Source organism: Lycium ferocissimum, chromosome 8, assembly GCF_029784015.1.
Source record: "Lycium ferocissimum isolate CSIRO_LF1 chromosome 8, AGI_CSIRO_Lferr_CH_V1, whole genome shotgun sequence".
Taxonomy (NCBI): Eukaryota; Viridiplantae; Streptophyta; class Magnoliopsida; order Solanales; family Solanaceae; genus Lycium; species Lycium ferocissimum.
Window position 1 is genome coordinate 27,625,317 of NC_081349.1, and position 15,804 is coordinate 27,641,120.

General features: G+C 32.0%; 2 protein-coding genes across 2 annotated transcripts; both read right to left on the reverse strand.

Moving 5' to 3' along the window:
* Window positions 1–6,589: 6,589 nt before the first annotated feature.
* On the reverse strand, window positions 6,590–9,798 carry LOC132067793 (uncharacterized). Its single transcript, XM_059461120.1, has 6 exons — window positions 9,315–9,798; window positions 9,186–9,222; window positions 8,466–8,702; window positions 8,329–8,376; window positions 7,424–7,878; window positions 6,590–7,011 (listed from the first exon to the last, which is right to left on the reverse strand). The coding sequence occupies exons 1-6, from the start codon at window positions 9,611–9,613 to the stop codon at window positions 6,936–6,938; spliced, it is 1,152 nt and encodes a 383-aa protein (XP_059317103.1). The 5' UTR covers window positions 9,614–9,798; the 3' UTR covers window positions 6,590–6,935.
* A 3,710-nt stretch (window positions 9,799–13,508) lies between these two features.
* LOC132067794 (UDP-glycosyltransferase 89A2-like) lies at window positions 13,509–15,197 on the reverse strand. Its single transcript, XM_059461121.1, has one exon. The coding sequence runs from the start codon at window positions 15,153–15,155 to the stop codon at window positions 13,740–13,742; it is 1,416 nt and encodes a 471-aa protein (XP_059317104.1). The 5' UTR covers window positions 15,156–15,197; the 3' UTR covers window positions 13,509–13,739.
* Window positions 15,198–15,804: the final 607 nt, after the last annotated feature.

Below are 15,804 nucleotides of genomic sequence, written 5' to 3' on the forward strand. Positions count from 1 at the left end.
GCTATGCACAAGTGGAACAGACCAAGTAGTGTGCCTCTCTTCTGCTTCCCTGCAAATTTTTACTACATAGTCTCCAAATTTCTTAAGCTTCTTGGCTGGATCAACTCCCACTTCTTTCTCCAGAAAGCTAGCGCGTCAATCTTTCCTGTACAATTTAACCATGCTGTATAAAAATTACATATCATCTTATAGCAAACCAACTTCTACAGTCAATTAAACTTGCCCTTTTTCTCTTTTCGTGTGTACGGCTTCAGTGGATGTTGATCCGATTCTTGCAAGAGAACACATTTTATGTTCTGATTTTTCAACATATCATCACTCATTTTACTTGATAAGAACTCAGTTGAGGGGATAGCAACAATGATATCACTGCTGGATTGAAAGTTGATTATAGGTCAACCATCACAATTCAGGTGAAATGAAAAGGAATTTGAGTCTTTGATGCATTAAACTTACCACAATCATATTTGTTAAAAAGATATGCATGAGAAGTAGAATTTTCAGTGGCTTTCTCAATGGTCAAAAAACACGCATGAAAAACGCTTCTCTGCCTTAAATAACCAAATCAGTTATAATTAAGAAGGTTAAATCATACTATGTTCCACTTGCCTAAATCGATTGATGATATTCTTTGCAGTATGAAGATTAATGCATTGATCAGGGCACAAGTCAGAAAGCATTCCAACTCATCCACGACCATTAAAGCAAAAGTTACTAGTATATATCCGATTCCGAACCTATGTAAGTTCAGTTCATTTACTATTTGATTTGGTTAGTTCATCCCTTAAAATTAACTTTGCAATGATTCTGATATGATTTTACTATATTGTAAAAAGATGCTTATGTAGGGAAACAAACGCGCACAATTATTTAAAGAAAAAGAAAAGCATTATATGCATTGCTTCTGGAACATACCTGTATTAGTGGCCAAGTATTCATTAATCGAAGAAGATATTCTAGGAGACAATATGGAATCTCCCTTTTCTTGTGATGACACATTGCGAGGTTCTGAAAATGGATGATGCATTACCAGGACTATGATCCAGTACCACACAAAGGGTGATTACGTAGTGAAGGAAGAAAAGCTCAACAAAGGCAAAGAGAAAGAACCTTTTAAGGTTGTTGAAGATGACCCTCTAGTCAATCCAGCAGTCTATGCCTAAACGATTATCGACTTACATTAAACTTTTTAAAAATTCCGACAAAATTCGAAGTTTGGCTTAAAATGCTCCATTTTTCAATGGTATAGTGTACCACCGAAGTTGTTATGGAAAGAATCTCAATAAAGAGATAGCAAGATACTAAAATTCACTTATTAATGAGTATTCTTTATCCAATATATGGATGCTGTATGAGTTATAATGACAGAGAATTTTAAGACAGTTCAAATCTCGAAAGATAGCTATTAAAGTGATAAAAGCATTTAAGAAGTTTTATTTGAAGTGGATTCACTGACCACTTTTTGTGGCATTTTTTCATTCTGGCAATGTAAATTATCTTCTTCTTTTTTTTTTCTTTTTTTTTTTTCTCATTTCCACTTAATTACTTCTTCTGTTAAATATTCTTTTCCTTTGTTTGGAAATACATGTATTCCTCTTCGGCGTGGTATACGGCGATGATGATCTTCACAAATTCATGAATATGAATGGTGTAGTCAGAAAGTAACGAAAGTAATTGAACATCATAATTCCAGAAGATGTCCAATAAGTTTTATTTCTTACGTATTTTTTCAAGTTATGCCATATATATGTACTATATTATTTTTGGTTAAAAGAAAGAAAAGCCGAGAAAAGGACTAAAAATGTATCTTTTGCAGATGGGAAGGACAACCTGTTTTTGATGACATTTATGGAGATTTTATGAAGCCACAAATCTATGAGGTTATCTAATTTTATATTGTTAACTCAATAATTCGAGGCTAACATTTTTTTCTTGAAACATATTTTTTTTTTTTATGAAGGAAAGTTCTAGACGGGTTACACTGAAAATTGAATATTTACTCTTTTGTCTATGATGATGCCTCTATGTAATTTAAAGTTGTGGCTAGGATAACTCTAAATGTATTTTATTCGCTTATGTGATTGCAGTTTTGGTCTTTTTAACATTTAATATATATATATATATATATATATATATATATATATATATATATATATATATATATATATATATATATGTAATGCACAGGTTGATGTGCTATCACCAGAGGAGTGAATACATTTTAAGGTAGGTCCTTTCTCATGTCTATGCAACCTTTCTTATAGACCATTATATTGATTCCCTTTGTTTTAGTTTTTCTCACGTGATAGAAGTGAAATTTAGGAAGAAATAAGATACTTCAAAATATCAAATACACTGCATAGAATCCAATGTGCACAAACTTATATCTCACTAAGTTCTTTGACTTCATACAATAACATAGCATTAACAAAGACATTTTAAAGTGATAATTTAACAACAAATATCACCGTTGTTAAAAAATGTTGTTGTTAAAAAATGTGAAACTATTTTCGAAATAGTATTTGTTTCTGAATTTTAAGTCGAACTTATTAATTTCAAAAACTAAAACCGTATGAAAGTGTTAAAAAAAAATTCAAGGATTTAATATAATGCCTTTTTAGGAAGTACTCTAATAAAAAGACATAGAAGTTTTAAAACTGTTTTAAGATCAAATTGCAGACATACAGTGATTTCAAAAGATGATACATAGATAACCAATTTTGAAATTAGATCTTGACGAACAATATCATCTTATATTTTGGTCGTATTCACTTATTTTAAATTTTAAATTTGACTGAGCGGAGGTTCGAATCCAAAACCTCGAAATAGTTTTGGTCACCGTTTTAAGCGAAGGACAAAAATTAAAGACCACCCCGAAAGAAGGATAATCCGCGCAAAAAAACATGACTTAATTTGCTTAGTTTTAAGTAAATGGGCTTGGGAGATACAAAAAGAGGCCCAAAAGAGTGGAGGGATCAAGTTTGGAGCTAAAAATGTCAAGTAATAGACATGCAGAAAAGAGATGACAAACATTGAGCTGTTTTAATCCACTAAAGCAAGAAGTCACCTGAGCCGGGACGCCAAACATGGAGCCGAGATAAATTTGTCTCCATGATTGGATGACCTGAAAATTTGATGCAACCTGTGGTATCAAGGTCAATATCAAGAGTGAGGGTGTTAACTGTCTTGGATGTGCAAGCTTTCAATCACATGCGAAGAGCTCAAGGTGCAATAGAAGATTCATTAAAAAGAATTTTTGAAGTTCAAGTACGAGGAAAGTGATAACAATCAAGGAGGTCATCCAGGACTTTGGCCCCATGAAAGGAAGATTTCAAGGCCACCAATCTGCTCAAGTGACTATTTTTATAATTTGATCATTCTTGTAATTTAGTTATTTTTGCAAGACTAGTATAAATAATCTTTAAGTCTTCATATTACAGTTAGCTAACTTTGAAGATAGAGAAAACATATTTTGTATGAGTTTATGGGAGGATTCCCTTATATATACCTCTTTTGGATCTCTAAGTAAGATTTCCATGTATGATTTCATTTCACTTTCCCCCTCGATTGAATGTAATCATTAATGTATTTTAATTGTTAGATTATTCCTTCTTTTCTTCTAAAGTCTATTCCCCTCATTTCTATTTATTAATCAAATCTATTGTTATGTAAAAGTCTCATTTTATGTAATGACTAATTTGGTGAGATCGCGTCGTTACCTTATTTCACCCCTCCTCATTTTGTTTTCGCTTATTAATTAATAATCATATTTTATCATTTACCCTACAATTTTTTTTATAATAACTCTACCCATACCTAACTTTTCTTTATAATATTGTAAGTTTACTCTTCAGGTTGCTTATGTGGGATTTGGCTCCTCTCCATTTCCCTTCTCTCCATTTTCCCCAAGTTCTACATATAGAGGAGGGCATGGCATGGGTTAGATTTAATGACTAAGATTTAATTGACTCAAATAAGACCCTAACCATGGTTTACATAATTAATAATTTATTCATAAATATATTAAAGTATTTTCTCTCTCTTGCTATTTTACTTTCCTACACAGTAATATCTTCTCCTTATTCATTTACCCGTTCCTTAAATAGATCCCATTATTAATTGATGATATTTTTCATTTTTTTCCTATTATAATGCTTACGAATTAACAGAGTACATATTCAATTGGTAATTGATTTCTAAAATCCCTCTTTCAATATTTTTGAATTGATTACACTCTATCTTTCAATTTCTTCTTGAGTTAATCTTTTAATTCCATTTTTTTCTATGGACCTTTCTCTTTAAAATTACCTACTGCAGGGATGGTGGCACTTCAATATTTTTATAACCACGTGCCTTAATCATAAGAAAACTATGATTATCTTATTCACCTGTATTTTTATTAAACAAATTACAATTAAGATACAATAATTTTTTTTATCAGAAGCCATTATACCCAGTCATCTTTTGCAAATAAGTACCAGCATATATAGTCCTATTGCTACTGAAAAATACAACTACCTCCACATTTCAAGTGGGTAATAGACAGTCACTGGATATCCATATTCACTTAGTCTCAAAGGCAGCATCTCGAGTCAAATAACGTAGCAGTAGCTGCTTAGCAAAACAATTTCACTCTAAACATAATGACGGCTCAAAAAATAACAAGCGTCAAGGTCAAAACTTAAACATACTGTCAGTCGATTCGCTAAAACAAAACAACAAAAGCTAATAACAAAAGCTTCAAGATATCTGCAGCCATGATTTTCGGGCGTTGCAAAAAAAATTTACACCAGAAATTGTTTTGGCGCCAAGATGGAGTAAGGAACGGGTAAAAGCGAATAAGGAGAAATATAAATATTACTGTGTAGGAAAGTAAAATAGCAAGAGAGAGAAAATACTTTAATATATTTATGAATAAGTTATTAATTATGTGAACCATGGTTAGGGTTTTATTTGAGTTAATTAAATCTTAGTCATTAAATCTAACTCATGCCATGTGTCCTCAATCTAAGATAGAACTTGGGGAAAATGGAGAGAAGAGAAATGGAGAGGAGCCCAATCCGCTTATGTGTAGCATTATGTAATGATCAGGGGCGGACCCATGTTGACCTGAAGGGTGTCAAGCGACACCCCTTCATCGGAAAATATTTTATTAGATATATATAATAGTACTGTGTATAAAATCATATAGAAAGAAAATGACACCCCTTAACAGCAAGACTCGCTTGGAGTGTTTGTTCGGCACATAATTTTCTTGTTTGAGGTTGCAGGTTCGAACCTCAACCTAAGTGTATTTTTGACCTCTATAGCTAAAAATTTGGATGTGTAACGAGTCAAGGCTATCTCTTACATGCAAATGTGATATTAATTATTTATTGTATCTTCTATAAATATCGACACCGCTTATGAAAAATCATGCGTACGTCACTAGTAATGATGGGAAAACGCCACTCTATTTAAATGTTGTATTCATTAAAACAACATAATACAATATAACACGATACATTAGACAACGATATGTAACAACCATCCAAACAAGCCGTAAGATAGTTCTTTTGTGAAAAGTTTTATTTTTAAATATGCTCCTGATGTTTGCAAGACAGACAAGTTTCTGCATCAAAAGGGTATATCAGCAACAACTAATTGGTCTCTTTTAACCAAGATTAGGTGCCCGAAAATAACCTCAAAAATAGTGCAATAGTAAAATTTCACGGGGACACTAACACTTGGATGCTCCTATTGCTATAAGAGATCAAGACTCTTCCAATTCTGTTTACAAAGTAGTGAAACATTGATTATACCCCACTTTTACCAATCTAGATTAGGTTAGGCTGGTTGAAAAATGATAGTGTTGTTAGACTCAAATTTATTGAGTTGCCTTTTGTCTGGTGTTTGAGTTACAAAAAAAAAAAAGCACTTGACTAGCTTGCTTTGCAGACTATTAACTGCATTGTCACGGTCCAAGCCCATGGTACGTATTGCTTTTTTTGGTACAACATATCTCACGGGTTTGTCCCTTGACTACATCACATTGACCCGAAAACCGCATCTATCATGTGATCTTGTGAGCTATCTTGTATTGCACTTACGTACCGCTGACTTTTTGACGTAAAATTTTCCTAAGGTTTTTCTGTAATAAATTACCAGTTTAGAAATCTGTCAAATACTTCTTATTGACCTGTCCTCATCAGTCTTCCCTCTATTATGAGACTTCTTACTCATTAACTGCTAACAATTATGCAGGTGATTACAGCCATATCCTAGGAAATGCTAATCAAGCTATCAAATCAAAATCATGATCCAAATGTTTGTTATAAAACAATGTTTTGGAATATTTCTTTGATAAGATATCTCTGATGCTTTTTCTTTGTCAATTGATAATAAAGGTGCTACTCCAACAAGGAAATCATGATCTTTGCGGGCCCTTTTAAAAGAGCAAATTCTAGAGTATAAAAGCAATATTCTTCTTCTATTTATAACTAGGAAGATCATTTACTGGCTCCCTAATCACTTTATCTTGCCTTTTCTTCTTTATTTTAGATCTTCTAATCTTCAATAACAAAGTTTAGAACAAAAAATCATGTAATGGGGGTCCATAAATCATTCGCATGATAAAGAATGTGAAGAATGTTTCAAAAAGAATTAACAACCTTGAAGAATGGACTGCAAATGTAGGGACCAAAACTATAATTTGAATAAAGAAAGAACATATTCAAATCACAAAACATATAGGCAGTGAAGTAATTTCAATGTGGTCCATACATCTTTCACCTTTTCCTTTTTTCCTTTAGATCTCTTCTTCTTTGTTTTCCTTTTCCTTTTGCTGTAGCGTGCCACTTAAATTAGAGAAAGAAAATACCATTCAAACAAAGGAAAAGGAAAAAAAAAAAAAAACTTTTGCTGACACTAATAACAATTTAAAGACTTTAGTTGTATTAGTCCTCCTCTGCTAATGTCTGTTTCAAACAGTCAATATTGCACAATGCTACTGATCTCATCATGTCTCCAAAGCTGCAATCATTCAAAATCAATAGTCAAAATACAGCATGATGATATTTCTAGTCATATTGTAAGATCATAAGGTAAAGTGTCAACAATGAAAACAACTTTTACACTATTAGATCACATAAAAGGTAACTCTAGGTAATCGGCCTAATAAGTGGTATTCGTTAGCATGCAAAATAAGGGAGGTAAATTGTTATAACAGCTAGAGGTATATAACCATAGATAATCATGCATAATAAGTGGAATTAGTTAACTTTAGGTAAATTGCTATAACATGTTAAATTACGCTGCTAGGGGTCGGACAACTATACGTGATTGTCTATAATAAGTGGAATTAGCTGGTTAATGTGGAAAAAAAAAAGGTATATAAACTAAAACAAGATATTAAAGTACACACTGATAGTGTAAAATTCTTTACCGGTCAATGCTGTTCCGCCCTCTCTCAGATTGATCAGTGCTAATTCTTGATTTCCCGAAATAGTCGATGCTTTTTCTTGGTTTTTCCCTCTTGTCAACACTAATTCTTGGCTTCAATTTTCTGTCTGTGCTAGGCCTTATTGCAATGATCTCTTTATGTTCAGTACTGATTCTTGATTTTTCAATCTCTTCAATACTTGGTCTGCACCTAATTTCATTTGTAATATCAAGAGTATAATCTAAGTCAATTATACTTTCCTCAAGTTCAACAGTTTGACAATAATCTGATTGTCTTTCCACTGAAGTTATGAACTTCTTGAGATGAGTAAAAAACTGAGGAAAAACTTGTAAGTCACAGTGATTTCCTCCATTTACCCACAATGGTTCATACTTCATTTTACTTAGCTCCCAAAGCTTTTTACCATGTGAAATATCAACTACTTCATCTTCTGTACCCTGTAGACCAAATGAAAATTGCCCAATGAAATCTTCTAAGCATTTTTTTTATAAGTTGGAGACAATCAAGAAAATCTAATCCATGATTTAGTCCTAATTAATTCTACTTAATCCTTCTAAGTGTGTGGCAGCTAGTTGAGATGTATATCTTTGGTCTAAAAAATAATTGAAGTTCGCGTGCTTCAAGGCATGCCGCAAAAACAAGAAAAACAATATATTCCGGTTCATATTATCTGTCTTTTAAAGTTTTCCCTTAAGAAATACATTTAATAACCTTAATCATAATCGTTATAGTGTTATAAGTTACTCTTTATCTCCCCTTAAAGGTCAATTGGAACAATAAAGGTTGAGATGGAAACAAATATTTCGTGTAAATTACCCGTCTAGAACGTCAAATATTTGAAAAATTCAGTTTGCCAAAACGATTAATACTTGAGATCGGAGACTTACATGAATCACAAGAATGGGACAACTGACATATGGGATTTTATCAATGTTCTGCCAAACAGAGAACAAAAAAAATAATGTTACTATAACATACTATATATTAAGAAATAATTAACTACTGAACGAAAAATTTGGCTAACCTTGTATATGTCGAGCCAAAGAGAATACTTTATACGATACATTACTCGAAGTCCAGAAAGTATTGCACTTTGCAGAATCACACCCCTAATTTGAGGCAATTTTGTGGCTAATTCAAGAGTTGGACCACTTCCAATTGATTGTCCATATAATATAATGTCTTCTTCCTTCACTTCATAAATCTCTTTTAGACATTTGTAAACAGCTTCTATATCAGCATATGTGTTTTGCTCACTTGGCTACAAAACCAACATAAACAACTTGAATTTCAGTTTAACTTCTACATACACTGACAGCGTAAAAAAGTTGTTACAATATGTTGTCACCTAAAACATATCTACAAGTTGTTCATAATAAGTGGAACTGGTCGCCTGTAAAATAAGACAGTCAATCTACTATAACAGGTAAATTACAGTATCAGTGTATATAAGTTAAATCCGTCCCAAATTTGGATATCTAACCTTTCAAAGAAAATGAAAAGTAGTAGGAATGGAGTGATTTGATCACATGTCTTTGTGACATAAACGTGATTACCACTAAACAAACTTAGAACAGTCACTAATTTCAAAGAAAAGAATAAATAATCACTATAGTTCATCAAGGCATATTTAATACATTATACTAGCTGAGTCTTGTTGTAAAGCTCAAAGAATAGATTGATATATTTCTCTTTCCAGCACATAAAATAAGGCATAACATGTACAAAAATGAAAATTGCTTACTTCTCCATTAGACCTTCCATATCCAGCATAATCATATCTGCAAAAATAAATCTAAATTCAGCCTAAAGATGAATCAAGAAAATAACCAAAAAAAACAGACGAATTCACATGAAATTGTGATCAAATTACCCCATAACATTTACGCGTAAACGATCACTAAGCTCGACGAAAAACTGGAACATTTGGCCTATATCAGCAGCATTGCCATGTGAATAAAGAAGTGTCAAATTTGCAGCTTTGTTCCTAACAAAAACTGCAAAAATATAATGTCCTATCTTTGTTTGCAGAATTGAAACTTCACCCTTTTCACTTTGAGGGACACCTAATAGTTTCAATTTTTGTGTTTGTTCATCTAAATCAACTTGATATGATGGCTCTGGTGGAAAAAATGCTAACTTTGAGGCAATTGTTGATGCAGCACCACCCATTTTTTCAATATTTTGTGTGATTTTCTGTGTCTTTTTTCTTCATATGATGAAGAAAAGAACAGTAGATATCATGTTGAAAGGATTTTCAAGAACACGTTTTGATGATTTTGGTATTTGCTATTTTTGTTGAAGGAAAATGGCTTAGTTTTGCAAGATGAAAAATGTCAAATGGAGAAGTGGACTGTGGAGTCGAGTTGTCCTTAAAAAGACACTACCTTTAAAAGTGTGCTAACCGAAAACATAATAACACTAATAAAATGGTTAAAAGCTACTTTGATGACAAAATCAAATTAATTTGAGTGGATTAGCTTGAGGCCTTGTGATAAAGTGGTTTGTATGTTTGATTCTCACTATAAATATTAGTTAAATCAAGCTTTTAAAATATGTGTGTTCTTTTTCTTAATCTTTTTGAGTTATTAATGCTTAGCTCTTTTAATAATTTAGGTGCACATCTTGAATATTTTACTAGGTACTTGTCAAGGGAGAAGTTACGGTTACACTTATGGGCATTGACCAAGCTAGAATTTTCACTAAGGATTTTAGATTTAATACACATCTATAAAAAGAATTTTTGATATATATACAGAATATTACTTTCTATATACATATATAATTCTCAGACGAAAGATTTTCAATTGACCATCCTTCAATTGCTTACGGGATCGGAAGAACCCAGTTGTTTGACCCAAACTCAATATATGTGTTAAAAATTCACTTAATATATACAAATAATTTATTCACAACCCACTAACCTTTTCTAGAATCTATAACTCATAAACTCAAAATCTTGGCTCCACCACTGATACCTCCTACCAAAGACTAGTGGGCATTGTTTTGACAAATCATAAAAAATCACATAGTATTTTTGTTTGTGCTGGGATTTGAACCTCGAGTTTGCAAGATATAATTTTTATCTTACTTCATTAACTACTAAGTCGCACCTTTGCTGCTCCCTTTGAGTTGTTAATATTTACATACACTTAGGTAATTGTGATGTCTGTTGGTAAACCTCAACAAAGATTATGAATTAACCCCTTTGTTGTCTGATCGTTTTGAGTGAATGATGTTAAGTAATATCCAAGTAATAATCATGAGGTTTTAACATGGTATAGCAACTAACACCAAAAGTAAAATGTGTTTAGAGCAGTCATTAAATGTTCTTTCAAGAAATGTTAAGTCAAAAGAAGCAGAAGGATCTTTGATATTTGGGAAGATCATATCAGTTGATTGCATTTGATAAGACAAGAGTTAATAAATTATATATCCCACTTAGCACAAAATTAAAGAAGTTGTTGATTGACAATTGCTAAATTACTAATAGAATTCATAAGTTAGAAAAAGAAACAAAAATGACCCCATTTTAAAGCAAGCATTCATAACATTGTGGGCCTAAGTTTGTTAAGATATTGGGGAACCAATTTATAATCGATGACTTTTTTTTCTTTTCCTTTTTGACCTAGGTGTTAGTGCGCTCGTGAATGTTTTAATTTTAATTTTTATAAATTCTTCAAGTAAATTTTGACATTTTTAGAGTTTTTTCTTATTAGTTTTCATGTGAATAGTTGTTAGAGAAATTCATGAACTAACTTCTATTTCATCTTATGCTAATTTGGATTTAATAATTAGTAATAAAAAATTAGCTTGCTATTAGTTTATTAATGTTATCGATCAGCGCAAATGTTTGAACAATACGTAAGTGATAAGACAGACAAAAATATTTTATAATGCGATTAAATCCAATATACTTATTTTCTGTAAATGTTTTTTTTCCTTTTTATAAGTTTATTGTTTAGTCTGGTCCTAAAGTATGACTTTTCCCATTCCCCATTTTTTTTACTTTCACATCGCCACATCTTGTGGCCTTTTATTTTATTTTCACACTGTTGTTTGCTTGGAATCTTAGTCTAAATATAAATTACAATCTTGCTTTCAGAAGTTATCTACCTTTTATTCTTTCACTTTTTGAACTTTCATGCAAAATCTACTTGTAGCGTATATTGGGTTTTATTCCTAAAGTGTTACTACTTCATTCTCTCTTTTGCAAAATTTTGCGATACATCTCCTTCATAAATTCTGCTATTATCATTTTTTTTTTTTTAAATTCTTGTCAAGCATGATTGTTTCACTATGGTATTTTACTTTAGAAATCTCTTTTTATTCTTCTAATGTAATGCCATATGTCACCTCGTACTACCCCCATCGTGCATCTGTGTAACATCAAGAAAAGGGAAGGCTCATACTTATACTACCTATAAATATATGTAAAATTTCTATTATTATTACCTATTTATTTAACATAACTAAACTTTACAATAATTATATTTAGTAGCTAAAATATAACATATTTACTTCCTATAGCTACAACTTTTTTTACTACTCATCCGATAACTTCCCACACCCCTAAATTTAAATTTAAAAAAACGTCCCTCTCTCTCCTATCCCCCTAAATACACGTCATCATGCCCAATATTCCTTAATTTCCTCCAATTTCAAATCGCTTTTACAATAGTTCAACTTCCTTGTTTATCTCTAATTAACTACTCATTAATTTCACTCATAATTCAAATCTAATTCCCAAAAAGGTAAGATTCTATATTGATTTTTACGTTTCACCGTGTATTTAATCGATATTTTCATTTTTTTTTTTTCGTTTGAATCAGCAATGCAACCCTAAATAATTAATTATCACTGTTTGTTCTTGGTTTTTTTTTGTTAGATTCAAGTGAAATGGCTAGAAAAGCTTCTACTCCGATGAGGACTAGGGGTATAGAACCCGAATTTTCAATTCCTAATGTTTTGGATTGATATTTTAATAGTTGTTTTTCATATATATTTTGGCTATATTTTTAATTGTATTTTGATTATTATGTTCAATATTACTTATTCTGGTTTTTGTTGACTATATTTCAAATATATTTTTTATATATTTTGACTATATTTAGAAAAATTTCAGAAAAATAAAAAAAGTTGCAGTGAAAACGTTGTTACCTCAATTATGAACTCAATTATGACTATATTTTAATTGTATTTTTGATTATTATGTTCAATATTACTTATTAAGTTTCTGTGGGACTATATTTGATATATTTTTCATATATTTTGACTATATTTTTCAAAATTTCAGAAAAATAAAAAAAAAAAAAAATTGCGGTAAAAACGTTGTTACTTAAATTATGAACTCAACTTGAATTCGATATTTCAAATGTATGAATTCAAATATATATTCGTTTAAAATGAGCTCGTTCCTTCGTTTGATATTGTTATTTTTTCAAAGGTTTTTGATGAACTAGTTTTTGAACCTTTTTTTTTTTTGGGTTAAAAATATGAATGTACTTTTTGAATTCATTTTTTTTTTTTGAATTTGTTAGCTGTTTGAATGAGATCTGAGATCAGATATGGAATAGGAGGATATTTGCGTGAATCAGGGAACATTAAAAACTGATTTTAATTTAAATTGGAGTCGATTTTATTTCCATAAATATAAGACTTTCGGTTTTTAACACTGTGCGTATTTCATTATATTTATCTTATATTTAAGTTGCATCTACTAGCTAAATATAGGTTCTCAGTGCCGCGAATTGTAAATGTAAGCCGCATAACATAGTTATAGGTTGTTAGAAGGAGAAAAAGGTAAATTGTTTGTAAAATTTTACTAAATATATTATAGGAAAAAAGGTTAATTTTGCTCCTGAACTATTCAAAATGGGACAATTTGATAATCGTTTAGGTTTTTGACACAAAAATGGCCTCATGATTAATCATGTAACTCAAAATACCCTCGCCGTTAGCCAAGCAACACAAAATCGCTCTCCCTCCTTGGATGTAAAATGGCCAAATTTTTCCCCTAAGCTATTGAAATAAATATTTTATCCTCCGTATAATAGAACTCTTAATACAACTAACAAATTAAAAGAAATCACATTTATTTGTAAGTATAATGAGACATCTTGGGAATTAATAACATATAATATAAGATGGACAAGGTCAACTTGTCTCATTTTCCTTCCTCACATTATCAAATACAATACATTTATATTGAAGTTGAAGAATGCATAATCATCAAATGTCCATCTGGGCCCAACCAAATTCATCAAAAATTGGCCCACCTTAAAATTGTTTGGCCCATCTATATAAATTTTCTACTTTTTAGTTGGGTCAGCTCTCTCACAATCAAATCTAGATCCCTTTTAGAGCTCCCTCCAATTTTAACAGCTTCAAGTGCTTCATCTCTCAATTTTTTTGCCTTCCCCTTAAACAAATCATTACTCATCGCTTCACTAATTCTCCGACCCAACTCTATCGGGTCGGGCACCGAGTTTGGGCCCTCACAAACTCGGACCGATGTTTTCATATTCTCCACCAACAACCACGCGTTAATGAACTGGTCTGCCTCCATGGGCCAGCCCAAAATTAGCACTCCCGCTACAATCGCTTCCAACGCAGAATTCCATCCGCAATGACTCAAAAACCCACCAACGGCTCGATGGCCCAATATCTCCACCTGTGAGGCCCAACCCTTTATAACTAGGCCTCTTCCTAGTACTCTTTCCTCAAACTCTTTTGGCACTGATCCATAACCTTGTTCCTCTTGTTGGGCTGACAATTGTTTAGCTACCAAAATGAACTTAACTCCACTTTTCTCAAGCCCAATAGTTAAGGCCTCCATTTGGGCCTTTGTGAGTAACTTTTGACTTCCAAAAGCCACATAAAGAACAGATCCATCATCACACTCAGCAAGCCAAGTGAAAACTCTCTCATTTCCACCATCATCCACATTGGACTTGCCAATTCTACCAGGCCCACCAACCAAATTTATCGGCCCAATTGAATACACACGTTCATGGCCCATTTCCTTCTTTAAAAAGCCCAAATACTCACTTTCCAAAGCCTCAAAAGTATTGAAAACTGACCCAAAACTCTTACCATTTGCAATAAATCCATTCCTAACCATCTCCCAAGTTGGATCACCTTCTTTGAACTTCTGAAACACTGAAGGAAGATGTTCCCTCACAAATCTTGGACTTTTAGGAAGCCCATTAAACTCAACAAAGCCCAAACCTTTATAAGCCCCAAAATTCCTCCAAATATCACCCATAATAGAAACCAACAGTGCCCCAGAAGTGTAAAAAACAATTCCAGGCACACCAAGTTCTTGGGCCAAATCTTGAGTCCAGCCCAAGAAGAAATCATAAACAATAGCCACAGGAGGATTGGGTTGGGCCTTAAACCATTCTAAGATTGGGCCATAAAGCTTACTAAGACCAGCAATGATTGGAGCATTGCCTGAGTTTCCAACATCTTTAACATTTTCAACACCAAAGGGAAGTGATGGGTGGCCAGGAAATGAAAAAACAAGAGTTTTAACAGATGGATGGATAGAAAGAAGAGGATCAAGAATTGGTAGATTTTTAGGTGTGACTAAAATGGTAATTATAATACCATGAAGAAGAAGTTGATGTGAGAAATCCAGAAGTGGTAGTATGTGACCTTGTGCTGGAAAAGGAAATATTAGGACATGGACACCATGTTCAGAGCTTGACATGGTTGTTGAGTTTATTGTTTTGAGGCAAAAGAAAAAAGAAAGTTAGGTAGAGCTTGAATTTGGAGCTGTGTGTATGGTTAATATTTTAGTGATGTTTGAATGGTGGAAAATTAAGGAATCTTCCTGGTAGGTGCAATTGTTTAAGTCTTGGTGTTAACATTCTGCAAAAAAGTAGATGGTCCTACTAGTCTTTGTTGCTTGTGGAACTTTGTGGGGAAGGTTATAACGCGACTTATGCAGATGCTGATTCTTTTTTTTTTCCTTTCTAAAACTAATAGTATATATCGCGTGACTAATTTTATTAAGGTAATACCTGCACTTTTTAGCCCCTAAATTATCAGTAATAAAATTTTACTTTTCGTCCTTGTATATATGATTCAGGATATTTAATTAATTTAAATGTGTGTTTTTTGTTCTTTATGTGGAAAACTAGTATCAGCTGACCGTCTTGTAGCTCGAAATTTTGAAGCATTAAAAATTTAATTTGTAGATATTTTTTAAATTTTTTCTGCTCTTGCTTCTTTATTTTTGTAACATTAATTTGACACTTTAAAAAGACTTCTAAATTTCTAAGTACAAAAACGTATATGAAAGTTAGAAAACATTTTTCTTAGTTGTATTAGATTCTTAAAAAAAAAAAAAAAAAAAA

Coding starts and splice junctions, on each gene's coding strand:
- LOC132067793 (XM_059461120.1), bottom strand. CDS start 9,613: ATGGGTGGTGCTGCATCAACAATTGCCTCAAAGTTAGCATTTTTTCCA. Junction 8,703..9,185: donor ATGGAAGGTCTAATGGAGAA/GTAAGCAATTTT, acceptor TTGGTTTTGTAG/CCAAGTGAGCAAAACACATA. Junction 7,879..8,328: donor GTCCCATTCTTGTGATTCAT/GTAAGTCTCCGA, acceptor TTTGGTCTACAG/GGTACAGAAGATGAAGTAGT.
- LOC132067794 (XM_059461121.1), bottom strand. CDS start 15,155: ATGTCAAGCTCTGAACATGGTGTCCATGTCCTAATATTTCCTTTTCCA.